We start from the raw sequence: 23,157 nt of genomic DNA, 5'->3' as shown, positions 1-23,157 counted from the left end.
ATGAACAAAGATTACATCTATAACACTAGCAAAAAAAAATATTAGCATATTATAAAAAAATAACTAAGATACCACTGAATAATCTCAAATATGGAAGACCAACAGGAGGAAAACTAAAAAACAAACAAACAAACAAAAACTTCATTAAAGCACTAAGGAAAATAAAAAGTAACCTGAATGAGGATATAACATATCCCTAGATGTGAAGATTCTTAAAGATATCAAATCTCTCCAATTTAATTTCTAGAAGTATTACTTTGAATGCTGATTAAAGAATGATCCTTAAAAAAGATCTTGTAACTCATCTGGAAGTATATACAAACATGAATAGCCAGGACAGTAGCTAAAAAGAGGAGTAATTATGAATAAAACTGAAAAAACATTTTTTTTCTTTATAAAATCTTTCAAATGCTGGAAACTATGGGAAAAGATACAGAATAAAGTAACTTCTTTCTGTAAAAAGATGGGACACTGCTTACTTTGATGCCTTCTCTAATGTCCCTTCCATGTTTAAAATCCTGCACTCTACACATGGCTCAAGATAAGTCACTGATGTCTTTTGGGTGGCAGCAGTATGTTTTTACCACCCAAGCTGTCTAATTCTTTTCAATAACCTTATAGCAGCACCTCAACCACTTCTACAGCAACACTGATGTTAAAAATCTATTACTCTTCCATACAGGGGTTTTTTAATTTTATCCAAGAAAAAAGGAAATTTATCAATGAAACCTCATCTGGTTGTCTCACAGTATCTTGAAACGTTTCTTTTGTGACCAGTAGCTTTTTTTTTCCGTCTTGCAAATGACCTACCATGTCCCAAACTCTTGTTAAATTTTTCATGTATTGTGGAAAATGATTGCAGAGTTCCATCTTGACCTGTTGATATACATAGAAAATACCTATCAAACTTCATCAAAACAATGGATCATTTGAATGACAGACCTTAATGATTCTTAAAACTTGAAGTTACAGTTTGGGATACTTTAAAAGGAGAGCTAAATTGCAACTACTTCATTATAATATTCACCTGTACAAAGAATGCCATTTAGTAAGAAGCAAGGATAATATGAGTTACTAATAATTTTCAGCAGATTATGAGACTTGGCAAGGGCCACAGTTTCAGAATCCAGCCACCTGTCTGTGAAGATCAGTAAATAAAATAACATTCTAAATGAAGACAGTATCTACAGTGCTTCCTGAAGCTTTCAAAAAGAATCTCCTCATTTACTCAGATTTCCAAATCACTCAAATTCAAATCTGAATCTGAAAATTCAATACCAAACCTAATAATTATTAAATACCCTGCTCTCAATGCCTTATGGAATAAACTAATAGGATGAAGCAGAAACTCACTTGCACTAAGAATTTGCTGTCCGTTTTGTCCATAATATCTGATTTTGGTAAGAGGAGCACTATGTCCCATTCTGAATCTCAAAAGCCGGCCTTCACCTGTAGGACCATCAAATATCCATATCTGCCAAGAAGTAAAAAGGTAAGGTTCTTTCACAATGTGTTAAATGATTTGTAAGCAGTCAGGTCATCTTCTACACCTATCAACTGGCACTGGGTAGTGCTGACTCTGGAGAAGGGGCTGGGGAGAGAAAAACTGTAACTCTTTTTCACTTCACTGCAATCATGTAACCTGCTGTACTTTTGTTTCATCTATACCATTACTGTATCCCATTTTCCTTTCATCTTCTAGGTTTTAGGCTGATACACTAAAACAGGCTTGCAATAACCCCAAGGGTAGAAGCCAGGAAAATGATAACAATAATAATAATACCCTCAGAGCATTGTCGGCACCATTTGTGACAAGAAGGGGCTCTCTATGGAGAAATGTCAGTCCAGCAATCGCTGTAGAATGTGCATTTCTCATCTGATTGATTAACTTTTTGTCTTCTAGATCCCAGAGTCCAATATGGCCACATGGGCTTCCAGCTGCCATTATTGGATGACCATCTGTTATTAAAAATAAAATACATTAAGAAAAACATGCGCCATAAAACAACCAAACGTAACAATTCTTCTCTCCATCCCTTTAATCCATAAACATAAGGTTAGAAAAAACTATGCACCAATAATCTATCCATATTCCTATGGCTGTTTGTAATGCAGTATTTCACTTATTTCTATTAAATACATTAACTTGCAAGAAAACATCCACTTGGAAAATTTCTATAAGCTTCGAAGTATACATTTTAAACATTCTTAACTCTTACTAATAATTAAGTTAAAAGTTACCTGTACGAAATGAAATCGAAGTAATAGGTCCCCAGTCTTGACGAAACTTCATTAATGTTTCATCGAATTTAATGTTGTGAATGATAACCTGACCTGACATAAGACCAACAGCAACAACATCCACAGCTGGTGCCTGAAATTTAAATTACTCACTTTTTATTCTTAATCAAAATAGCTTCAATAATCCTGATGTTATGCATCATTAATTATGTAAAAGAAATAATAGAATATCTTCTTGAGGATGACAAAAAAAACAAAAAAAAACAAAAAAAAACCCAACCCAGTAAGTATTACCATTCTAGCATACTTTGATTGCTATTTCACATGGAAATATTTAGGAATGATTTTTTCAAGTTACTTCCCAGCTTCAAATCTGGTAGTCACCATCAATCCCCTCATTCCTAAAACACAGCTGACTCAGTAAGAAAACAACCATAAAAGAAAAGGAATCTGATATATGAAATCACTACAGATCAGTGACTGGAAAGAAACAAAAGAGATACAGCTCTTAGAAAACATAAAAAGGCTTGCCATATGCCTGGCAACATAAAAGGCCAACTACACAGGAAGTGAACAGTTTTTTATCCAAGGAAACAAAAACCTATAAAACATGTTAAAAGGCAAAAAAGTCTTAGGATTAGTCTGTCCCAGCTCTAATATTTTATGAATAGAATCTTCATTTTATAAATGGTATTACATACAGGCTCTATAATAAGTTTCTCTATTTTAGCACAGATCAATGTTCAATACCATTACAGAATAGAATCACGTTAACCATTTTATTAATCTACCATCATGTGACCATGATGCATGAGACCCTGGGGATATTAAAACAAGTATGATTCCTTGCCCTCAAGGGACCTAATCATCTGATACCTCTGGGGTCTTATGGGTAGGCAAAAGCACAGCAAGGTTGATGGTACTGAGAGAGAATGAAAGAATGAATATAAGTTGGGCAGGTATAAGCAAGAGCTATTCAGAAGGACAAGGATATACTGGCAGTATACGTGTCCAATGTAAGATTCTCTGCAGACCTACATCATTCATACATGTTCTGCAGTCTCATGAAAACAAAAGCAGTTATTTAAGGAAAAGTGCAATTAAAAATGTTAGGATTCGGGTCCCAATTATTCCAAGCTACAACCTTCAAAATTAGAACAAATTTCTCTGCATGACCTACAATCTCCCTTGCTTTACTGAACAACTAACTCATCTCCATCATCTCCACTCTGCACAAGGCACTGGACTACATGTTTACAAAACGATTGGTAAACATTGTTCCATAGCAACTATAGGTTTAGAGCCTAATTCCAGGTAAAAAGATTTCCATAAACGTTTATAGGCAAAGGCATTATTGTTTTCAATGACATTTCCAAAACACTACCTTTTAGGGCAATATTTATAAAAATAAACTACTTTATATATTCTTTTTGTCTTTAGGTCTAAAAAATATGGTTGACCCCTGAAACTGAAAGATCACACTACTAACTTCATTTCTTCTTTGACTTAACAAAAAAATACTAACCTGCTGAAGAGCTGTGACTCCAGCTTTCCATCCCAGAAACGTATACAGAAGCTTACTACAGGAAGAAAAGTAGTTGAAAGTTTTTATTTTTTAGGGAAACAAAATTGACTATATATTAAAAAGCAAAATAATAATGGGTGATATTTAAGTTGTTTCTCTGACCCACAGTATTCTAAGTATATATATATTAACTTATTTAATACTCAAAATGATTCCATGAGGTAGATATTATCACCATTATCCAGATAAGAAAATAAGAAACTTAATTATGTGAAACAATTAAGCTAAGGTTCTATGGCTAATAATTCATAGAGCCCAGACAGACCAACTCCAGATCCTATGCCCCATGCTGCTAGTAACTACTATACTATGCGAACTCTTTAAGAAATAGAAAAAAAATACAAGCTAAAAATCATTTTATATTACAGACTATAACAAAAAACCATCTTAGAATGTAGGTGGATCTTGTTTTTTCACTGCAATGTGTTTCTAGAAAAATATTACCAATGGGAATATAACTATGATACTTATGTTATATAACTGTCACATGACAATAGTGATGCTGCTCTAAATTACAGAATCAAGCCACAAACGATAAAGAAGTCCATGAAGAAACAGAGATTCTGAAATTGTTATAATGATACTCAATAAAGTATTAAATCATATAGTAAATTTAGTAAGTGGGCACAGATTACTCAATGATTATCCAAGGAATATTTAATGTAAAATAGTGTGTAAACATCACATAAAGAGCCTCAATATATAATGCAGGAGCAGAGACAATACTTCTGTCATTATCCCTAAACCTACAAGGGTAGGTAGTCAATATTTGCTAAATTGAATGAAAACACTGATTTAAAACTACGAACTAGGATAAATGTTAAACCTTTGATAATCTTATTTTCCCTTTCAAATTTATGAGGGATTCAGAAAGTACAATTTGGATGGTCAAATATTTTTGTCTTTTTAATGCTATACAAAGATTGAACTATCACTTTTTTCTCCGGATAAATGTTCAAGTAACAGGTGGAGGTATTCAAAACCATTTATCTAGCCCTCCAGCTATACCAATAATATTACAGTAAATGTCCATCAAGTTTGTGGTTGATAATAAAAGGACTTTCACCCTAAAAATGATTCCTAAATGCTAGCACTAAATTAATACTGATTGACTTTGCCTTCTCCTACTTCTTCAGTTAATTGAAAACTAGATGCTGTCCAGTGACCAGCGCATAATTATTTTCTTATGTTACTTTACTAGAGTCTTCTCTATAGCTATATGGATTCTTTACAGATTAGGGCCATTAGTATATACTTTTAAATGGGTACTTATGAAGCTGCCTACCATGTGCCAGGACCACATGCCACCTTTTGCCTATGTGATACCGTGATACAACACCAAAAGTAGGTATACTTATAGAAGGCCCTCAGGTAAACATATAAAGGCAGGGAGAATTGAGAGACTTAAGTATGCATTAGGGAGTAGTAGGTAAGGATAAGATGGGAACCACCTACATTATATTCTAAATAAAGTGCTTACTTGGATTTTACATTCCACAACTGTAGGCTTCCTTGTTCACTGCCAAGAAGTATTTTATTCAAGTAGGTACTTGGATGCAAAATTGCAGAAATTTTAAATACTGATTTATCAAAAGTCAATTGCAGATATTCCTCTACAAAAGTAAAAGTTATAAACAACATGTAATTATTTTTCATATATCCAGCCCTTAAAGTAAGCCTACCATATCAGAGATTTATGTCTTAATATAAACCAAAGACTTACATTCGAACCTTTACACATTCCTTGAGAAATTAAATGTGATGAGGGGCAACTTGTAAATAATTTAGACTGTCAAAAGTTTTCTAAAATTCTAATATCAGTGCTATTAAAAATTCCACTCATTGCTGAACTTGTTTATAGGAATAAAAAATAAGGTTTAAAAAAAGGATTCAGTCTTACTATTTTTATAATTTGATCAAGAGGCAGAGTGAATATTCCAAAGTGAAGTACTTATACTGAACTCTTCCATGGAGTGAAAGGCCAAATATCTAGGGAGATTGATGGGTCTCTCAAAGATGTAAAAAGTAAGAGGCAAATCTTGGTGAAAGTAAAAACAGTGATTCTCATACATTTCCACCAAACATAGCTTGCTACCACTGTATAAGACTATCACACTTAAAGAACACTGACTCATATTCTTAGAGAAAGGATGTATACTTTCCTTTAGGTTATAGGATCTTTACAGGATCTTTAGTTTACTACCACAATCTCCTTTGCGGAAAGTTGAAAATACAAACCAAGAGTTATTCGGGTGTAATCATATACCAAAATGCACTCTACAGAGAAAATAATTAACGCATCACTGAACTTGGAGAACTGCAATGGAAGATGTATTAGCTGAAATTAATACATTAAACATGTTATAAATACTATAGTTAGCTCCTAGCTGACTAAAATTATCTATCCATTTTTTACTTACAACCTTTTTCTTCATATATATTAAAGAGTCTAAATTTTTTTCTGATTACATGTGAAACCTCTGACATGGAAGTTGTGTTTACATAGGTTTTTAATTTTAGTTGCACACATACTATCCGCCCCATGATAATGTAATAAATTGGCTCATTCTTACCTTCTGAATATATGTGCCAAATAATAAGAATGCTGTCAGTATCAACAGAGATAATGTGATCCCCAAAGGGTTGCAACAGATGGATTTCTGCTTTATGACCCTTAAAGGTGTGTACTACCTACAATGTTAAAGTTCAAAAGAATTTAATATGATTACTCATTCAACATTTAACATTATTCATATTAACCAAAAACATGCTAATCCTAAAGATGCTCTCATTAAGAAACGTAATCCAACTTTTGATTATCCAAGGTTAGATTAACAAATGGCAAGGAACCAGGCATTTTCACCTGCTCCCTCAGCCAGTCCAATAATAAGGAAGCCTAAACTAGAAACATAGAAATGAGACCTCTGAAGTTCAACCTCACAACTGAGCTTAGGGAGGACACATACAGCCGGGTTGTTCACCCAATCTAACCAGCACTACTCCATGCATCCTAAAAAAATGGTTATGTTCTAGAAGGCTAAGTCTATAAGCTCCATCACCAGCTGGCTTCCAGATGAGATAGGGAGGATAGAGTACTTCTGTTTTGACACACAGAGACCCTTATCCTTACAGTAGCTGCATTCCTTAAGAACTACAGCCCCTTCTCCGTGATTTCAGTTCTCACCAAATTCCAGAAATGTTATTTCTTCTCCTTGTCCTTTAGACCTAGAAGTAGTAGCAGCTTCCTACAATTCCTGCAATTAGTCTCCCATGCCTTGCCACCCTTACTTTCTCTCTATTTGTATCTTCCAGGGAAAACTACAAACTGCAGTATTTTGTATTAAAAAAAAAAAAAAAAAAAAAGGACATTTTTCCTGACTCTAAAAATTCAAACAAGTCCCATTAAAGACCTCCACAGGTAAACTGCCCTCCTCTGCCACAGGCAGTGATGATGGAGGACCCTGGGAACAAATGTCAGTCCAAGTTAGACCTTGACAAGTACACTGATCCGAATCCTTGGCTATCTAGGCAGCCATACTGCCACTTCCCTTTTCATTCTGGACGTCCTGAGCCAGGTCATCTCTCAAGGCTGTTTTTCCAGAACAAACTTAGAAACCAAATGAGAGATTAAGAAAAGACCCTTCCTTACCAGTGTAGAAAACAGAGAATCTAGTTTTCTCTATACAGAGAACCACTTGGTTCTTAGAAAAGGAGTCATGGGCTGAGTTGTTCATAATGAAAAAGTCAATCCACATAAAGTAGTGGCATAAATAAAATGAAAACATGACAGTCCAAAACCTCAGGAATACAGCAAAGGCAATATAAGAGAGAAGTATATATCAATTCAGGCCTTCCTAGAGAAGGAAGAAAGGTCTCAAATACATAACCTAAACTTTCACCTAAAAGAGCTGAAAAAAGAACAGCAAATGAAGCCCAAAACAGCAGAAGAAGGGAAATGATTTTAGAGCAGAAATCAATGACAGCGAAATTAAAAAAAAAAAAGTAGAAAAAAAATCAACGAAACCAGAAGCTGGTTCTTTAAAAGAATTAACAAAATTGATAAACCACTAGCAGGACTGATCAAAAAGAAAAAAGAAAGGACCCAAATAAATAAAATCACAAATGAAAGAGGAGAGATCACAACCAACACCACAGAAATAAAAACAATAATAAGAGAATATTATGAAAAATTATATGCCAACAAATTGGGCTATCTGGAAGAGATGGACAAATTCCAAAACATGTAAACTACCAAAACTGAAACAGGAAGAAACAGAAAATTTGAACAGACCCATAACAAGTAAAGAAATTAAATCAGTAATAAAAAATCTCTCATAAAACAAAAGTTCAGAGCCAGATGGCTTTCCAGGGGAATTCTACCAAACATTTTAAGAAGAGTTAACATCTATTCTTTTTAAGCTGTTCCAAAATAATAAAAATGGAAGGAAAACTTCCAAACTCATTCTATGAGGACAGTATTACCTTGATTCCAAAACCAGACAAAGACCCCACTAAAACGGAGAACTATAGACCAATTTCCCTGATGAACATGGATGTAAAAATTCTCAAGATAATAGCAAACTGGATCCAACAATACATTAAAAGAATTATTCACCATGATCAAGTGGGATTTATTCCTGGAATGCAGGGTTGGTTCAATATCTGCAAATCAATCAATGTGATACATCACATTAATAAAAGGATAAGAACCACGTGATCCTCTCAACAGATGCAGAAAAAGCATTTGACAAAAAACAGCATCCTTTCTTGATAAAAACCCTCAAGAGGTATGGATAGAAGGAACACACCTCAAGATCATAAGGACATATATGAAAGACCCACAGCTAATATCATCCTCAATGGGGGAAGACTAAGAGCTTTTCCCCTACAGGCAGAAACACAACAGGGATGTCCACTCTCACCATTGTTATTCAACATAGTGTTGGAAGTCCTAGCCTCAGCAATCAGGCAGCAAAAAAGAAATAAAAGGCATCCAAATCAGCAGGAAGGAAGTCAAACTTTCACTATTTGCAGACGACATGATACTCTATGTGGAAAACCCAAAAGACTCAACCAAAAAACTGCTACAACTGATACATGAATTCAGCAAAGTCAAAGGATATAAAAACCAATGTACAGAAATTGGTTTCATTTCTATACACCAATAATGAAGCAGCAGAAAACAAAATCAAGGAATCAATCCTATTTACAATTGCGCCAAAAACATAAGATACCTAAGAATAAATCTAACCAAAGAGGTAAAGATCTATACTCTGAAAACTACAAAACAGTAAGAAACAGAAAAATATTCCATGCTTGTGGATTGGAAGAACAAATAGTGTTAAAATGTTGATACTGCCCAAAATAATCTACATATTCAATGCACCCCTATCAAAATAACACCAGCATTCTTCACAGAGCTAGAACAAACAATTCTAAAATTTGCATGGAACCAGAAAAAAATCCCAAATAACCAAAGTACTGTTGGAAAAGAAAACCAAAGCAGGAGGCATCACAATTCTGGACTTCAAGCTGTATCAGAAAGCTGTAATCAAGAGAGTATGGTACTGTCACAAAAACAGACACTCAGATCAGTGGAACAGAATAGAGAACCCAGAAATGGACCCACAAACGTATGGCCAACTAACCTTTGGCAAAGCAGGAAAGAATATCTAATGGAAAAAAGAGTCTCTTCAGTAAATGGTGTTGGGAAAACTAGACAGAGACATGCAGAAGAATGAACCTGGACCACTTTCTTATACCACAGACAAAATAAACTCAAAATGGGTGAAAGACCTAAACGTAAGACAGGAAGCCATCAAAATCCTAGAGAAGAAAATAGACAACAACATCTTTGACCTCAGCTGTAACAACTTCTTACTTGACGTGTCTCTGGAGGCAAAGGAAACAAAAGCAAAGATGCTACTGGGACCTCATCAAGATAAAATGCTTCTGCAAAACGAAGGAAACAATCAGCAAAACTAAAAGTCAACCAATGGAACAGAAGATATTTGCAAGTGACATATCAAATAAAGAGTTAGTATCTGAACTCTATAAACAACTTATCAACCTCAACACCCAAAAAACCAATAATCCAGTGAAGAAATGGGCAAAAAAACCATGAATAGACACTTTTCCAATGAAAACATGGCTAACAGACACATGAGAAGATGCTCAACATCACTCATCACCAGAGAAATACAAATCAAAACCACAATGAGATACCACCTCACACCTGTCAGGATGGCTAACATTAACAACTTAGGCAACAACAGATGTTAGCAAGGATGCAGAGAAAGAGGAACCCTTTTGTGCTGCTGGTGGGAATGCAAACTGGTGCAGCCACTCTGTAAGCCACTCAAAGACTCTTAAATACAGAGAGGAAACTGAGAGTTGCTGGCAGGGTGGTGGGTGGGGGGATGGGCTAAAAGGTAAATGGGTGATGGACATTAAGAAGGGCACTTGTTGGGATGAGCACTGGGTATTTTATGTTAGTATGAATCACTAACTTCTATTCCTGAAATCATTATTAGACTATACACTCACTAGCTTGGATTTAAAAAAAATTTTTAACGTTTTATTTTATTGTTTTAAGTGAGAGAGGAACAGAGCATGAGCTGGGGAGGGGCAGGGAGAGAGGGAGACAGAATCCAAAGCAGGCTCCAGACTCTGAGCTGTCAGCACAGAGCCTGACATGGGGCTCAAACCCACAAACTGTGAGAGCATGACCTCAGCAGAAGTCAGACGCTCAACTGACTGAGCCACCCAGGCGCCTCGCACTAACTTGGATTAAAAAAAAAAAAAAAAAGAAAAGGAAAAAAACCCAATCTCCTGGGAAAGCATTTTCAAAAGTATTTTCTAAATCCTACCCCACCCAAAAATACAAAGTAGAAAGCTCAGGATATGAGACCCAACTGGGCAGGAAAATTTTGAAGAAGCTGCCCAAATAATTCTGATGTTCAACCCTGATGAAGAAAACTGAAGTGCCAGTTTTAACTAATTCTGAAAATTTGATGAAATCAACTTTCTCTTCCTCCAGAAAACAAGATAAATGTTTAAAATAAAACAAGTACATGTCCAGAGCATTCTAGTAGAAGAACAGCAACATTAAAGTTCCCTCCACTTTCACTACAATTAACTATTAACTGCAAAAAACACATTAAAATAGTTCAGTGATACAAACCTCTTTATTACGGGCAAATGCAGAGAAAACATTCCCATAAGCAGCAAAGACTAGCCTCCCATCAGCTGCCATACAGCAGATATCCTGCGGGACAGAGTTACCTAGGTAAAAGACAATATAAAAGAAATAAGAAATTGTAAGATCTTGGCACAGATAGAAATCTCAATTATACATATACCATTTTTCATGGCTATAATTAAAAAATATGTATCTATGTGTAGATATATGAATAAAAACTAATAATCGGTATAAACTTGACTTCAATGTTACTTTATACTTCTAATAATAACTACCAGACTAAGAATATTAAATCACTTGATCTTCCCTAAGAGAATTAAAATCTAATATTTACAGACATTAAAATGTAATCCTAAAGAAATGAAAAGCTTTTTGAGGTTATTTGGAAAAAATTCACACTTCACATAAAAAACTGGCAGATAGTTATCAACCCTTCATGTAAATGCCTTCAGGAATGTCACATTTACTTATAACTCTAGGAAAATTTTTAAAGTAAATCAAGACCTAACCCCTATTTAAGTCTATGCTTTGGGAAAACCTCAGAAAAATTCCCTATGATACTCTAAATCCTGACCCTTTAAATGAACAATACAGTTATCTACTCAGTCTTCTCCAAGGCAAATATGCCTATCACCTCTAGCCATTTCTCACACGATATGATTTCTTTATTCCTCTCTATCATGGTCACATTGGCCTTTTCTTCTTATTCCTTGTTTTAGGGGCAGGAGAGTTAGAAGATAGATGATTGTTTTAAGTATTTTTCATGCTGCATATTCTACTTTAAGATTTCATTCCCAGGACATCTGGGTGGCCCAGTCTGTTAAGCGTCTGACTCTTGATCTTAGCCCAGATCATGATCTCACGGTTCGTGAGCTCAAGCCCCACACTGGGCTCTGTACTGACAGTGCAGAGCCTGCTCGGGGTTCTCTCTCTCCCTCTCTCTGCCCCTCCCCCACACACGTGCTCGCTTGCTCTCTTTCAAAATAAACAAAATAAAACTTAAAAAAAAATTTCATTCCCCAAATACTATTTTTATAGGTTTATTAATCACTTTGTATTCAACTTAGGTTATAGTGCCCTTCTATAATCGTTTTAAAATTTTAAGTTAATCAGACACATACACTAGGTTCCTTATAGCTCTCCTCTGTTTCTGTTACAAAGATCACATTTCATGGTTATACTACAATCTCTCAGCCCTGGCAGGCCCTTTATTCTGTAAAACGGTTTCCAAAAAAAATAAATTTTCCTTCTATTGGAAAAGTATCAAAACGTAGGAAAAGGGAAAACCCTTCCTGACAGTAGAAGGAATGATGGAACCCGAAAATCACTATTTGGTAATCATCATTCTAATAACTGGTTCAGGCAAGTACCATCACTAAGTGACAAAACGGTGGGTAAAACTCTCAAAAGTAACAGGATATTTACACTGTCTCACTGTATCTAACCACAAGATACTTATTAATTACAAAGAGTAAAACTTTAAAATTAATTACAAAGAGTAAAACTTTAAAATGGAGCCTCCTGACAAATGTTACCTTAATAAAATGATCAAAGTTACCACTGCCAGGAATAGAACCAATCAACAGCATGTGCCTGCTAATAAAATTCACTGAGAATTCTGAATTATTTCTTTGTTATTCTTGCCATCGTGCATAACCTGAATCTAATCATGAGAAAACAGCAGAAAAGGTCAAATTGAAGGACATTCTATAAAAGAACTGGCCTATACTCTTCAAAAATATCAATGCTGTGAAACACAAAGTCTAATGAACTATTCTAAATTTAAAAAGACTAAAGAGATGACAACTAAATGCAACATCTGATCCTATCCTGAACTTATTTTTTAACTATGTAAGTTTATCAGAAATACACAATGAATTTCTTATATATTCTTTAAGTCTTAAAATTAATGTCAAAAACTTAATATACTTAAAATTTTTTTTAACATTTATTTTTGAGCGACAGAGTGATACTGAACATGAGTGAGGGAGGGGCAGACAGAGAGGGAGACACAGAATCCAAAGCAGGCTCCAAGCCTCGAGCTGTCAGCACAGAGCCCAACACGGGGCTCGAACTCACGAAACACGAGATCATGACCTGAGCCAAAGTCAGACGCTTAATGGACTGAGCCACCCAGGTGCCCCCCAAATTTAATATTTTTAAAAGACACTAAACATGAATAAATTCAGGATGAAGTTTATACTTACTTACTGCCACCAGACTAAGTTTCTGAACCTGTTTTTAAAAAGAAAAAAAAAAATATTAGATTATAATTGCTTTTGTTAATGAAAATTTAACACTTGAAAACTAAGATAATCTCATACATAAATCTGCTATGCTCTCTTTCCTAAAAAATATACTGACCCTAATTTTTCATTATTAGGAAAACTTATATTTTCAACTATTTCATCAGGAGTGGTGATGGAAGGGGGACATAAACGTTTTCTACAAAGGGTCATATAGTAAATACTTCAGGGCTTGGCAGGCTATGTGGTCTTTGCTGAAATTATGCAACTGCTAACAAAACTTGAAAGCAACCACATATAATATATAAACAAATGTGTACAGCTCTATTCCAATAAATTTGACTTATGTATACAGAAATTTGATTTTCATGTAATTTTAATATGTCATGACATATTATTAGTTTTTATTTTTTCTCCAACCATTTAAAAATGTCAAAACTGGGGCACCTGGGTGGCTCAGTCGGTTAACCGTCCGGGTTTGGCTCAGGTCATGATCTCGAGGTCCGTGAGTTCGAGCCCCGCGTCGGGCTCTGTGCTGACAGCTCAGAGCCTGGAGCCTGTTTCAGATTCTGTGTCTCCCTCTCTCTCTGACCCTCCCCCATTCATGCTCTGTCTCTCTCTGTCTCAAAAATAAATAAACGTTAAAAAAAAATTTTTTTTTAAATGTCAAAACCACCCATCTCTGAAGCACAGAGTTCAGTGAGGTATAAGTGTAAATTCAAATCCCAGAGATGCTAGAATATTAAGACTGAAAGGGCCCTTGGAGATCAAATTACATATCCCATATTTCTTTTTTCTTTCTTTTTTTTTTTTTTTTTTTTTACATATCCTATATTTCTTAAATGTAAACACACACAGGTCTCCATACCATGCAAAATTTAATTATATTGTATTCTACTACTGTGGAAAATTTTACTTAGAGATCATTATATTAGAATAAACTCAAACAAATAAACTCAAAACACTTAAACTCAAAAAGATAAACAAAAATGTCACATATATCCAAAAACAAATGCAGGATAGGACTGGCTTGCAGGCTGTAATTAGCTGATCCCAATCTATGGTTACTGATCCAGCAACATGACCTTGACAAAATTAATCAGTCTCCCTGTGTCTCAAATTCCTCCTCATCTGTAAAATAAGAATTAAAATAAGTACCAGGCACCTGAGTGGCTCAGATGGTTAAGAATCCGACTCTTGATTTTAGCACAGGTCATGATTTCATTGTTCATTGGATGGAGCCCCTCTTCCTCACGGTCAGTGCAAAGCCCGATTGGGATTCTCTCTCTCCCTCTCTCCACCCCTTCACCACTAGCACGCCCGTGCGTGCGTGCTTTCTCTCTCTCTCTCTCTCAAAATAAATAAACTTAAAAAAAATTAAATAAAATAGGTACCTGCTTTATGGAGTTGTTATGAGTATTCAATGTATAAAATGTGTTAACGGAGCCAGGCATAATTAACGTTTAATAAACGTTAGCTGCCATCACCAGCACCATCTCCACTTTGGGCATGTCCCTCACTTTCCTCTTCCACTAACTCAACCAGCTACCAACAACCAACTCTTCTTGCTACTAACACATTTGCTTCCCACAATCCTTGAAAGAATGCAACTTCACAGCTCAGCTTCCACAAGAAGTGCTTAATCAACACTGGCTATTATCATCTTTATCATAAAAGCTCCCTGATTTCACAGAGCATGCATTCCTTCGGAGAAGATGAAGGGGAAAAAGTAAACAGCAACAAAAGACTATGATTCATAAGAAATTAAAGGAGAAAAACCATCACTAACAAGCAGGAAGCCCTGGGACAAATAACTTAATTTCTGAGATTGTTTCCTAGTTTATACAAGGGTGCTACGGAAAACGGTAAACGATACATATCTCACAAAGAAGTTGCTGCCAGGCTTAGACTAAGAAGCACCGTACGAGACCCTCAAATGTTAGTAGAAAATAGATGCTCAGGGGAAGTTTAAGGAAACTAGTTTGCTACCAAATGTGAACAGTCCCCAAAATCATAATTAATCTCACCCCCTCCAAGATCTTCCAATGTAGTTTAGTCTGAATTTCTAATCCAGCGTGTCAGAAATTGCACAATAAAATGTCTTACAAGTCCTTCTGGTTAAGAGGGGGCAGAAACTGGTCTTAATCACGTTTACATCTTCAAGGGAACCTGAACAGACATTTACTGAACAAATACATTGCTATAGAACTGAAATGTTCTCTGGTACTTTTCCCTAGCAGGACAGCCTCCGAAACTCGCCCCAAGCGGATTGCAAGGGCTACAACAACAGCACGTGGATGTGAACTCGTGATGAAACTGGACAGGTAGGAGTTAGGGAAGAGACGGCAGAAATGCAAGCCCTTGATCAGTGGGGGAGCAGAGCAGGACTGCCCCTGGAGAGAGCTGAGGCAGCTCTCAGATGGGGGCTAAGGGGGTGGTTCCCGGGAGGCTGGCGAAGGAAGAAGTCACTCACGTCATAGGTGTGGAAGCTCTTGCCCACGCAGGTCGTCACATAGAATCGGCGCTTCAGAGCACTGAACCGCACCACGTGTGGAATGTCGTTGCTAAAAAGCCCCAAAGCCCGGAAACCCGCGAACAGCGCGCTGCTGGTTCGACCTCCCGTCCCACCCTCCATCGATACTGCGGTCCAGGCTCCTCTGAGCTCCAGCCCCGATGAAAACCAGCGGACCAGGTCCTTCACTTCTTCTCGTGGCAGTTCTTTAGCCGCTCTACAAACTCACAAGACCTTCCGGTTTCCCCTGCCAATCGGTTAGCAGACACGGCTCTTAGTGCAATTGAAAAAGAACTCCCACCGGAGCTCGCAGAGGAGGCGCGACTTCGGTTCCGCTGGCGGTCGTCTCCAGGGTTCCAGAGGTGTTCCCCACGTCTGGTGGGGTTGAAAGAAAACTGCAACAGGGACCTTGGAGGAGGGCGAGCGGCAGGGGAAGCGGAACGACCCGGACGGTGAAGGGAGACCAGGTGTAGCGTTGACAGAGTCAAGTTAAACGTGCAGTTATAAAATTGCATAAAACCATGAGACTCTCGAGAAAATCTGAACACTGGATATTTGATGATATTAAGAAATTATTGTTGGGGCGCGTGGGTGGCTCAGTCGGTTGAACGTCCGACTTGGGCTGAGGTCATGATCTCGGGGTTGGTGAGTTCGAGCCCCGCGTCAGGCTCTGTGCTAACAGCTCAGAGCCTGGAGCCTGCCTCAGATTCTGTCTCTCTCTGTCTCTCTCTGCCCCTCCCCCACTCATATTCTCTCTCTAACTCTCTCTCTCTATCTCTCTCTCTCTCTCTCTGTCAAAAGTAAACATAAAAAATTTTTAATAATACAGAAGAAATTATTGTTAATTTTTATATGTGATATTAGCATTGTGATTATGCTTTTAAAGATTCTTACCTTTTGTAGATAGATACCGACATATTTACGGATGAAGTGATATATCTGGGGTTTGCTTTCAAAATAACTGGGGATGAGGTGAAGCATTTAGATGAAATAGAGCTGGTAATTGTTTGATCTGGGGATTGGGTATTTGAGAGTTCACAATACTATCCCTATGCTTGAGTATAAAATTGAAATTTTCCATAATACAAAGATTTTTTTGTTTGTTTTTTACTGAGTTTGTTTACAGTAAAAAAAATTGTAATATTGATGTGTTACTTTAAATCTGACTGATGGAAATGTGTACAAATGATTTTAACTACTAGATACGCATTTTTAAGAGTTTTGTAAATTGTGTGCAATGCAGATGTTGCTTTTATAATAAAGTTAAGATGTCTGCATGTATTGACAGTTTGAGAAGAAAATTGAAAAACGTCTTCAGGCTTTACAGTTCACAAGCCCTTGGCACCCATTATTTAATATAATCTTCAAATTAAAGCTGTGAATTTAGGACAAATATTGTATTACTGTTTTCTAAATGAGTAAACGGGTTCATTGGGGTTAAGTGATTTGTACAAAGTTCTGAGATTTTTTAGCATCCAAATCCAGACTAGCGCTAGGTTTAGAAAAGGAGAAGAAGCTGGGGGCGGGGGGTGTCACTGAAGGGCAGCTGGATGATAGGAAAATATGCATCCAGCAGTCACACTTTCAAGACCAAACTTTCAGTCACAGAATGGGTGTGGATTCACATTAGATAAGGAACCTGAAATTCCCAGAGATTACCTAATTTACCAAGGGTCACTTAATTAATAGTAGTCAGCAATTTGAATTTAGCTCTGACAATCAGATTTATGTTCTTTAACCTCCATCTGGACAGTAAGGCAAAAGTTTAAAATATTAGAGCCATCATTGAAGATTTAGTAGTATAGTAGCAGTAGATACACATGCCAGCTGTTGTGCTGTGGTTTTTTAAGGGGGATGTTAGTGGCTGATTGTGAGTTTTCCAGTTTAACCGTTGGCCAAAGTTTATTTCTCACCACAAGTTGCCTCCCTGAGTTGCTTCCTATTCAGCTGCCAGCAAAGTGTGTGAATGTGTGGTGGGAGAAAAGGAACTAGCTATTACTCTTTTTGCTTAGAGATGCCCGTAAGGATACTAGTCACAAAGAATAAAAGAAAATGGAAATGTAGTAGAGCATTGACAAATGATGGTTTTCAATTTGATTCAACACACTGGGGCTTCACAAGATTCAGGTAAATTAAACATACAGCTGTGTCATGTTGTCATTTCTAACTTTTTAAAAAAGTTTAAATATGGCTGTTTCTGTGTAGTTTTTGTAATAAAAAGGCCATGAAGTCAGTGACTTCATGTGATGTGATCACCAACCTCCAAGATGGCCCTCAATGATTTTTACCTCCTGGTATTCATGCCCTTGTAAAGTTCCCTCTTGCACTAAATAGTGTTGACTTGAGTAGCCATGCTAGGTCATAAAAGATGTTGAAGATTTTGACTTGCTCCTTTTTGGGTCACTTGCTCTGTAGGAAGTCAACTGCCATGTTGGGAGGATACTCAAGCAGTCCCATAGAGCATTTCACATGGCAAGGAATTGAGAGCCTCTTGCTAACCACCAAAACTACTTCACTGTATGTGAGAGTAGAAGCACCTTGAAACCAGATTCTTCAGTCCCAGCCAAGCCTGCAGCCTTCAGATGACAGCAGCTGTGCTGATATCTTGACTGAAATGTCATGATATAGGAGAGGTATATCCAAATATTTCAAAAATAAGAAACTGATTTTCCTAAGAAAACTCTCTTGTTTTGCCCTTATATATCCTCCTCAATCTCCTAATACTCTTTGTATCTGTATTAGTTAGAAATATTTGGGTCAGAGGGGCCTGGGTGGCTTTGTTGGTTAAGCATTCAACTTCGGCTCAGGTCATGATCTCACGGTCCATGAGTTCGAGCCCCGCATCAGGCTCTATGTTGACAGCTTAGAGCCTGGAGCCTGCTTCAGATTCTGTGTCTCCCTCTCTCTCTGCCCCTCCCCTGCTCACACTCTGTCTGTTTCTCTCTCTCTCAAAAATAAATAAAGATTAAAAAAAATATTTGGGTCAGAAGCACAGAGAAAGCAGCAAACTTTAAAAAAAAATGATTCTGCCTAGTCAATGGGGTGGGGATAGGAGCTGAGAATGCATATAGAACTAAAGGAAAAACTAGAGAACCATGCTTTACAAAAGACAGGCACCGGACCTGCTCCTACTAACCTCTTCTTTTACTCTTCTTGCCCCTGCCACCTTGACTCTGCTCCTTTTGGGTCAGGAAAAGGAAAATGTAAGAAAACATTGTATTTCAAAGGTACGCTTTGTACTAGTCTCTTGACTGTCAAATGCCCTCTCTGTCATACATCTTGACCAACTCTTGATCTCTCTCAAGATCCTAGTCATTGCAGAGTCTATTCTGACCAGTCTCCTCCCCTTAAGAATTCTCCCAGTGAGAGGTAAACCTTGTTTTTAGGCACTCTTATAAAAATGACTATGACTCATCTTCAAAGACACATTTGAGGATCTTCCAAGTACCATCTTGCATTTCATTTAGGTGGACTTGGTTTGAGCCTACAAAATTCTGCCACTCAGTAGGCTGGGAGTAAATCATCCATCTGACTTGCTTGTACATACTCCTAATCTCTGTAAGAGGGCGGGGGGGGGGGCTCATCATTTAGCTTTAGAATTGCAGGTGTTGGACAACTCAGTTCCCCTCTTCTTGGTGAGGACTGGTGGAAAAACCACAACTCTTTCTACATCTACAAATTCTCTTCAATTAATCCTCTAATTACTATCTGGCATTCTCTTACTTTGTGATCTGGTTACAGTCACCAGATCAGTTTGGCCACCTCTTAAGCAAGTCCTAAATGAATGACTTGCAAGGTTTCCTTAGACACAGGAAGACAAAGAACCTCCTGTTCTCAGCTTTGAGACTTTAGAAGAAGTTTCATTCTGTAGCAGATTGAGTTTCCAAAAATGATCACAACAATATTGCCTATTCCTTATGCTCTTTTTTAAAAAAGTTTATTTATTTTGAGAGAGAGATCACAAGTGGGGAGGGGCAGAGAGAGGGAGGGAGAGAGAGAGAGAGAGAGAGAGAGAGAGAGAGAGAGAGAGAGAATCCCAAGCAGACTCTGCAGTGCAGAGCCTGATGCAAGGCCCAAACCCACAAACCACAAGATCATGGCCTGAGCCAAAGCCGGCTGCTTAACTGACTGAGCCACCCATGCACCCCTTCCTCATGCTCTTAATACAATGTGATCTTGACATTATTACTATCCTGTCTTGGGATTTTTTTCTTCCCCTTGAGCCTGGGTGGGTCTTTTTGACTTCTTCAAATAACAAAGTATGGTGAGCATGTGACTTTCAAGACAAAATCCTGTGCATTCCCACCTTGCTGTCTTGCAATACCCACTTTTGCAGTTAGCCTCCATGCAGAGAAAGCCCAAACTAGTTCATATGGAGAGACAGCCATGTGGAGAGGCCGTGTATAAGTATTACAACCCATAACCCATCTGTAGTCTAAGCTCACAGCCAGCATTAACCACCAGGCATGAGACTACAGATGCCTCTAGAATATTTCAGCCCATAGGTGTTGAGTCACTCCCAGATTTCAGTTCTCTCAACTGACATTCCATCTCTGCTGTACTCTTTCCAAATTTCTGAACCACAGAATCAATAACAATACAGTATTTGTTTTGGAGTGGCTTATAACACAGCAACAGTAACTTGAACACATTAAATGTCTTGTAATAACAGTTATTCCATTGCTTAAGCTCTTTTCTCTGCACAGCATCCCCATACCTTCCTTCTGGATAACAGTTCCCTTTTATTCCAAACCCAGTTCAAGTTCTACTGCCTCTGCAAAAGTCTTTTCTGAGTTTTTTATCCCACAAGTTCTCCTTTCTCTGAACTCTTCAGTGTCACTTCACTTAGTGCTTGTTTTCTGTGACAGATAAATACTTTCTTTTCATTCTTAATTAACAGAATGTCCATTATGTTCCCATAGCAGGTGGTGTAATGGTTCAATAGAGGCTAACCCCCTCCCCAGCTCCAGTGAGTGAACATTAACTAATCTAAGCTAATTGTGGAAATTAATATTTTTCTTGCCAGAAATTGGCTTAGGGAAAGACTTGAGGCCTAATTCTGGCCAATGAGATTTTAGAGAGAGGCTTCTGGGAAAAGTCTGTCTAGGTTTTTGTTTTGTTTTGTTTTAACAGTTGAATGCAGCTATTCTAAAAATAATATGTAGAAACAAAATGTCAAGTTACGAAGAGTAAGAAAAGAAAATCTTTTCCAGAATTCCTGCAGCAGACTTACCTCAGGTCCTGTTGACCAAGGCTGCATTGTATGTTCATGTTTTAGTGGTGACAGAGAGTGGGAAAACAACTTTTCAGCGTTTTCAACATCTTTAGAGGGAGGTGGTCTCTACCACCAGCCACAGCAACAGCCTTCAAGCATAAATAAGAATTTTTCCTTTTGTATTATGTGATATCACCAACTGGAGAGCCTAAAAAATATCCGACTTAGAGGTGCCATTCATAATATGTAAAAATGGAAGTAGGACTCTTTTTTTTATGGAATGAGATCTTAGGAGAGTTTTTTGTTCTATCTTTTCATATTCTCTCTCTCAGGAAATTAAAACTCTTATAGTTTTGAAATAAAATGACAAACTATAATACTTTCATAGCAATATTAATTAAAAATATCACTAAACTGTCAATATCTTGTTCTAAGGAAAGCTGTAATGCACATTTTTAAATTTTCCTTCCTTGTATCTACCCTCTCTGTATCCCCTCCCTGACTTTTTTGAAAATGGCACCAATCAGAATTATAGGTTATAGAATTGACAATAATTTCTAAAATTTTCAGCCTTACAAGAGCTTTCCAACCCAAAACCACTTCCCAAACCAGATTTTTAGTAACAGAGGAAAAAAGAATTGATAAAATTTGTGATTATTTACATAAGCCCATATATTTCACAGGAAAACCAGATTATTCTTGTGAAAATTTATGATATGATGTTTAATCAAATCAGATTCTTTGAAATAGTAAATGACAAAGAATGATCTCTCCTCTTCTGTGGGTGTAGGGGTGAGAACTCTTCTTTATCTTCATCTAAGCTTCCTTTTGATAATATAAAAAGCATTCTGTATTATTGCATTTTAAGGCTAGACTCTGATGTTACATAAGTTAGCATTAACAGCACAGAGATGATCTATAGAGCTCAGTTTAACTTGCTGAAACAGAGAAAAAGTTGAATATGATTTCTCTTTTCTCTTTCTAATAAAAAATGTTATATTAAACTACTTATGGAAAACTGAAAAATGCTTTTGCAATAGACATTCTTTTTCATACCAACCAGTTGGGAACAGTATACTATTTTATTTTGCCAAGGTGGTGTTGAATTCTGACTCACAGTACCAACAAACATCATTACCTACAAAGCAAAATTATTCATAACTCCAAATTTCACTTGCAATGTTAGGTTTCACTCGCTGGCACTAATAATCAGTTGAAGTAGACGTGCTTAACGGAGATATATGTTATACTAGCATAGCATTGTGGCCCAAGTGTGTGCCAGTGGTGTTGATATGATGGTGATTCTTTACAAGGGAAGCCAGGGATAACTCTACAGACTGACTTTGCCTTGTCCCGAGCTATACAGATCTTCAGAAACACAGATGTGACTATAAGAAGATGGACATCTGAATCAAAGGAGAAAGGCAGTGTAGTGTAACAGAGTACTGAACTAGGTGTTGCCTTTTTCTACCATTTGACCCACATCACTTAACTTCTCTAGTCCAGGGTTTCCTCTTTAATTAGTGCTCCTGGTTTGAATTGTTGAGAATAACTGGCCCGCTAACTTGAACATCTGACTTGTACATTCCTGAACAAGGAAATCTTGATTTATAGTACTTGGCACAAATAGTCTTGAACACTTGGGATAATTAAAGAGCAGATGCTAGCAGAATGGTAGTTTGTTACCAGTTCTTGACATGTTGTACTTACTTGAACTTTCATTTTTACTCTGGATATCACAATAGCAGTGCACATTTCTAGCCATGTTTGAGATGTGCTTTGACAGTGATCAAGATGCTAACTATCTGTAAATATTTATTCAAATTCAAAAAGAGAGAAGAGCTGCTTACTATACTATGAACTTATCTAATAGATTTATTTTATTTTAATAATGGATAAGTTCAATGAAAGTAGAGGTTAGTTTTTTACTTTGTTTTATTCATTGATACACAACGAGCACCCAGAACAGTGCCTAGAACATAAGAGTTACTCAATAAACATTTGCTTCATGAAAAAAATCTACATATAAAATGCTAAAAATATGAAATGTTTTTTCTTTCCTAAATCAGTCATATCCCCTCCCAGAGTATGAGTAGTATATATTATTTGAGGATTCCCTATATTTTACACCCTCCCTATAAGATTTATCCCTGCCCT

At 36.9% G+C, this 23,157-nt stretch overlaps 1 protein-coding gene across 3 annotated transcripts in view; it reads right to left on the bottom strand.

Annotated features, from left to right (window-relative positions):
- WDR36 (WD repeat domain 36) overlaps nucleotides 1–16,018 on the bottom strand; it is a 43,300-nt gene extending 27,282 nt beyond the window's left edge. The window contains exons 1-10 of one of the 3 annotated variants that reach the window (XM_007094095.3): nucleotides 15,747–16,018; nucleotides 13,235–13,262; nucleotides 11,010–11,110; nucleotides 6,400–6,517; nucleotides 5,307–5,439; nucleotides 3,767–3,821; nucleotides 2,242–2,374; nucleotides 1,784–1,959; nucleotides 1,354–1,474; nucleotides 811–876 (exon numbers count right to left, since the gene is read on the bottom strand). In XM_007094095.3, coding sequence (XP_007094157.2) covers nucleotides 811–876; nucleotides 1,354–1,474; nucleotides 1,784–1,959; nucleotides 2,242–2,374; nucleotides 3,767–3,821; nucleotides 5,307–5,439; nucleotides 6,400–6,517; nucleotides 11,010–11,110; nucleotides 13,235–13,262; nucleotides 15,747–15,908 — 1,093 coding nt within the window. In that variant the 5' untranslated portion in view covers nucleotides 15,909–16,018. The other 2 variants (XM_042991188.1, XM_042991185.1) reach the window with 2 other exon arrangements.
- Between the last annotated feature and the right edge of the window lie 7,139 nt (nucleotides 16,019–23,157).

This window comes from Panthera tigris, chromosome A1 (genome assembly GCF_018350195.1).
Source record: "Panthera tigris isolate Pti1 chromosome A1, P.tigris_Pti1_mat1.1, whole genome shotgun sequence".
Taxonomy (NCBI): domain Eukaryota; kingdom Metazoa; phylum Chordata; class Mammalia; order Carnivora; family Felidae; genus Panthera; species Panthera tigris.
The sequence above is the reverse complement of the archived record's forward strand: the minus strand, read 5'-3'. Positions and strand labels throughout refer to the sequence as shown.